The 6000-nt window shown below is 36.5% G+C and overlaps 1 protein-coding gene across 1 annotated transcript in view; it reads right to left on the bottom strand.

Annotated features, from left to right (window-relative positions):
* LOC121314436 (transcription initiation factor TFIID subunit 4-like) overlaps window positions 1–3393 on the bottom strand; it is a 57758-nt gene extending 54365 nt beyond the window's left edge. Inside the window, exons 1-4 of the mRNA XM_041247707.1 lie at window positions 3328–3393; window positions 1948–2829; window positions 770–906; window positions 150–257 (exon numbers count right to left, since the gene is read on the bottom strand). Of these exons, the coding sequence (XP_041103641.1) occupies window positions 150–257; window positions 770–906; window positions 1948–2818 (1116 nt within the window). The 5' untranslated portion in view covers window positions 2819–2829; window positions 3328–3393. The remainder of the gene's footprint in view (window positions 1–149; window positions 258–769; window positions 907–1947; window positions 2830–3327) is intronic.
* Between the last annotated feature and the right edge of the window lie 2607 nt (window positions 3394–6000).

Raw genomic sequence — 6000 nt, forward strand, 5'->3', positions numbered from 1 at the left:
CATTTCTCTCATAAGGTTAGACAACAACAAAAAAAAGCTTTCTATGCTGATTTATATCAAATATTGTCATCTGTGTAACCTAATGAACAACCACACCATTCCATAGACCCACTATATTGCTGAAGAATTACATCAAGTTCACAACTTACCTTTACTACTGGCATCCTTTGCACTGAAGTTACAGCAGGGCTGATTTGTTGAGACTGGTTTTTAACAATGGTTGCAGTCTCTTGTTTTCTAAGAGTTGTTACAGCGGCCTTTGAAAAAAATAAATAAATATATAAACTATTTAAAATTTTAAATATAAATAAATATATATAGCATCAAAAGAAACTTATCACTATTATATATATATATATATATATATATATATATATATATATATATATCTCTATAAAATGATGAACATTAACAAAAAAAATGTGGTTTCTCTTTAATCACTCGTTCATCCTTGACCATAACAAGTTTGAGTGACTATATGCACAAGCACGTGCACTTAATCACCTAATTAGTGAGGCACTAGATTGGACACATCTAGTGAACTTTCTTTTGATGCTCAGTGTGTGCGTGTGTGTGTGTGTGTGTGTGTGTATATATATTTGAGTAATGCACGGTACATGCACACTGCCTGTATGCAAAATAAAAGTGGAACTCTAAAACATAAATATTACAAAACCCATGTTATACATGGACATGGTCTGTAGGATTTTTATTTATTTTTTTATAATTTTGCAAATGTCAATAAATCTTATCCACCATGGTTGCCCACCTGTGGCATAGGAGCTCGTAGAGCAGGCGTAGTAACGGCAGGTCTGGAGAGTCGAGCCCCTTGTGCTTGAGCTTGGGCTAAGGCTTGTTGAGAAACCAACATCAGCTGACCTTTGTCACTTCTGATAAGTACCATTCCTAAACACGGAACATAAATACAACACAAAACAAAAATGAATACAGCAGCCAAGTAAAATATTCCATCAGAATAAGCGAGAGGGGGAAAAAAATATAACTTTTACATAAGGATGCAAAATAGTTTGAGCTACGCTATGTGCTGTTGCTGAAAACAAATAAGCACCTCAGTTAATAAAACAAACCAATCAATCAATTCATGAACAATAAATCCCTAGGAATTGCTGATCAATTGATTCTTTTTAACCTTCCTGATCACCACAATTTAGGGATATGATCAGAATAAACACAGTTCAAAAGTAGCATGATAGGGGTGTCCCGAGTGGCTCAACCAGATAAAGCACTGCCGCAGGGAGCGCAGGGTGAGTTACACAGCCGAACTTTGCTGGGGACCCCGAAGATGACGTTACATTGGCTCTGATTCTCCCGAAGTGGGGGATGGGAAACCGGACGGGACTATTTCTCCTTATCGCGCAACAGCAAACCCTACTGGCCAGACACCGAGCACATTCGGAGTGGATAAAAAGCCAGGCTGATCTCTGTTCTCTGGGATATATATATATATATATATATATATATATATATATATATATATATATATATATATATACACACACACACACACACACACACACAAAACACAGCAGTCACAATAAGGCCGAATATTTTGCTTATCACTGTTGAATACTGATAGAAAATGTTGCTTCTGGGGTAGAATTCTTAAAAAAAATAAATAAATAAAAAAACTGCCCACACATTGCAGTGATTCTTGCTTTACAAATGGTTCATGGGTGTGCATTGGGGTGAAATTGATGGGTAGAACTGGTACAGCAAACAATTTTTTTTATAATAATAATAATAATAATAATAATAATAATAATAATAATAATAATAATAACTATGACCCATATGTAAGGTTTTACAATATAAGCAAACAGGCAGAAAACATGAATTGCAATCTAACAACATCTAGAAAGCCAACAACAGAATTATGTACACGCATTACTGTATGCAGCACTGTTTCTGTATCAATGCTTATCTTACCTTGTGGGATTTTAAAGTTTGCCGGCAGCTGTATTGTAGTGGTCTGTGGAGCCCGTGGTGTTCCATTTTGCTGAGGAGTACTCACTCTTGGTACAGCAAGTACAGTCCCCTTCCCTGGTGTCTGAGTGATGGCGGCTATTCTTGTCACTTTTGAGGTAGATGCCACAGAAGCTGTTGTTACCATTCCAGCCTGAGATGCAGGTGCCAAAGTTTTGCCCTCGCTTGTCTGTCCTGATAAATGTATAGTCTGTGAAGGTTGGCAATGGCTGACAACTGAGGAATGGCTGTTCCCACTGGTCATGGTTGTACTCTCCTGAACTGGCTTACTACCTATGATTGCATGTGCGCTTGCTCCAAGCTTACTTGTATGTACAACCAGTTTTGGTACTGTACTGTCTAAAGCTGCTGGCATATTTGTAGATGTATTTAAAATATCTGTAGTTATCGCACTACTTGAACTAGAAGAAATTACAACGGATGTCTGTATTATAGAACCAGGTGATTTGGGCACAATAATTCCCATTTGTGGTTGTAAAGTTTGATTATTTGGAGCAGAATCTGACATAGTTGCTGCTGATACAAGTGTTGTCTGGTCATTAAAAACTGCCTTGACGTCACTTGGACGAGCTGTTGTCACAGATGCACTATTTGTATCAACATGTCCAGTTATGCCATTTGTAACAAACACTGCACTCGACTGGCAGCTCGTGACGTTTACAGACACATTTCCACCGTTGACACTCTGGACTTTGTTGTAACTTTCTGGTTGTATTTGTGTTACTTCAACATGATTATTTGAAGTATCCGGCGTTGGCATTTTTCTAAATGTTCCATTCGCAGAGGGGACACAAACCCCACCTGTCACGTCCATAAGTGTCCTGACTGGGAAAAAAAGCAACGTGGTTGTCATCTTATCTTAAAGGCATATCAATCTACACGCGGTTTCGAACTTTGACAACTACTTTGTTACTTTAGAATTCATCACAGGTAAAACCTGATCACAACGAGTGATAAAAGTAGGATTAATAATACAGACACAGCCACACTGCCTTGACATATCCGAATATCAACATCTTAAGTAACTGTTCGAACTGTTGTTAAACAATGATTCTGTATCACGCAGAGACACATTGAACCGACAACATTTTAGATTTACCTCCATTATGTATTACATGGCCTTGCGATTAAACTACTGAGCATGTCATACAAAAAACACACACATGGTCGTGCAAACTGTTTGGTCAGTAGTTTCATTTGTCATGGTCGTTAACTATAATGCTACATAACAACATACAATCACCATTGAGTTTATGACACACTCCCCGACTCGTTATAATTAAACTGTCAATGAGATAATTACAAAACTTTATTAAGCTTTACCTCCCAGAGTTTCCCTTCTATCCAAGCGTACGCACAGAGGACGCGGCCATGTTTATACTATTAGCCATGTGGGGGATGCGCATGCTCAGTGGCACTCGCTCTGACACACGTCAGGATTCTCGGCGTATGTGCTATTCGATTGGTTGGCGGCTTTGGTTTCAATTTGCAGAATTACGTCGATGTTATATGACAAACTCACATGTGGTTCCCGATGGAAACGAGTGTGCAGATCTTATGGTTTTGCCAACTGTATAAAGTGCCATTCTCTTTTAGGTTGGAAATTCCATCTAAATTACATTTGGAAAACCATTAGGCTTGTAGTGGTAAACTGAATCCAGCCATGTTCCAGTGACCACACTTACACAGCACAGTACATGTTTCATGTAATGGAAAGATAATAATTTGGGACATCATTGCTCTGCTGTGAATTATTTTTCAAGAACAGTGTCTAGTTCTTACAGAGTTCTCAGAGGTGGTAAATGTTATCAAATCTGTGCAAATGTAAAAAATGTATGTTCATTTTTTGTGTGTTTTTATGGCTAATTTGTGCACAATCCTTTCAAAACAATAATTTACTGTGTGTGAATGAAAGACTATTGTTACCATTGGCCTCAAAATCCTTGATAGAATAATGTAAAGCCATACATATTTGCGACCAAAATATTTTGCAAATCACACCCATAAAACTCATTTTGCTGCAGAAATGTTGTCGACCTGTGGCAATATACGTTGTTAGTGAAATTTGATATTCGTGTTTGAGTTTTTCATACGCATAAAACCCATAATAAAAGGCTCGCAAATATTTATGGCTGTACTTTATATATTGTAATGGATTGGCGGCTGCAGAAGGGGGCGTGGTCCTGGAACTGAACTGGCAATTGTTTTTTGTGTGCGTTTTGTGTGTACTGGTCTGCGTTAGACTTGATTTGCATAAATGTATTACTGTACTTTGCTTATTATTTTGTATCTGTATGTCTTCAACCAGGTTCACAAAAACTGTATAAAAATTGCGCTGTGGAGTTGTTAAGTTATAGTCTATCGTCAGTTCCAGTCGTGTGTGTTTATTAATAATAAAAATAATAATAATAATAATAAAGGTCGTTCATCCATATATACGCTGTTTCCTCCAACTTTGTTCTGCTGCCGCTACAATATGATATATAAAAAATCAGACCGGTCATATCTCTTTAAATGTCTTTAACATGTATTCACTATGCGTTTACCATGCTTTGAGCGACTGTTTTCTAAATGATAAGAAATTTGTGGTTAATTTTTAACTTTACCTGTTTGATTTTATTTCAGAAAAAAAAAGGTTTAAATGGAGTGTTTTATGAATATGCCCCTTTGTTTCATTCTGTACAATCTTCTGTATATTATTAATAGTTTAATAACGCATATCTGGAGGGGCAATACTGGATTAGCTTGCCCAACTCGGTCTTCATATTTGAGAACATACCCTGAAAGCTACTGCAAAGATGGTGTTCCACAATATTAAAGGCAGGAGGGGTTGTAGCATTCAGTGGCCCGTGGTCCGGACCACAAAGCCCTCCATCAAAGTGGTAAGCACCACTGGGATCACTCACTGATGCTGTTATATTCTGATTACACAGCTGTAGTGTTCATTTTCTTTATGGCTATTATTGCTTTTATTTTATCATACTTAATGTACAGTAATATAATTAATGCAAGTATTTATAACTAACAATAATGGGCTCGGGACCATTCAAGCAGTTCTCATTCACTGTCCTGTGTACTGCACAGTGGTCCCCACTCAAGGCTATTTCATAGTGTGTTTGGAGAACTGATTAGTTGTCAAAGAGATATTTTAACCATAGACACAAATATCTATTGATGAATGGTTCCTAAATTGTTACTTTGATATTGTATTATAAAAAATAGTTTTGGGGTGATTGTGACTGTGTATGAATAGTTCCTGTATAATTATATATTGCTGATAATTCTACTTTGAAAGTAAAAAAGTCTGGAATATCAAAAAGAACAGATCAAGCCTTGGGTATTCTATATAACTTGTTTTTAAATCAATATAAAAACTTCTCACACTTCTGAATATTTGTACAAAAGTAATTTATGTAAAATCTGTGATTTAAAAAAAAAAAATGTTAAGAAAATCTGAAAATGTAAGAGAATGGAAACTGAACAGTCAGTATTGTGGCTGCACAGCTGTGCTGTCCTGCAGAGGTTAATCAGAGTTTCACCCATATAAAACAAACAATGTGTATTTCATTTCTTTTAATGCTAACTATTCTGTCTTTCATAACTTTTTTTATGCATTTATCAATTATGAGACAGTATATGTTAATTGTAGCATGTCACTTATTATGCACTGTGAGATCCCCGTCATCTCCCAATAAAGACAGCACAACTCAGCACAATTTAAGGCAACATTTTTATTAAATTAAATACAATTATATTAGCATAAACCCTAAAACTTGACTATACACAGAAATACAATAATACATTGTTTTACTATATACTGTACCAGTGAAGCAGCTTCAGCCACCTAATTCAGCTGCCCCATTTCACCACCTGAAATAAATTACTGTGCATGGCACTGATAAAGCTGTAATGGATGAGGCACTGATATCATCTTCCTTTACTCCAGGTCCAGCTGACTAGGAGATAGAATGGTACTGCAACTAATGATATTAAATC

Source organism: Polyodon spathula, chromosome 4 (assembly GCF_017654505.1).
Source record: "Polyodon spathula isolate WHYD16114869_AA chromosome 4, ASM1765450v1, whole genome shotgun sequence".
Classification (NCBI taxonomy): Eukaryota; Metazoa; Chordata; class Actinopteri; order Acipenseriformes; family Polyodontidae; genus Polyodon; species Polyodon spathula.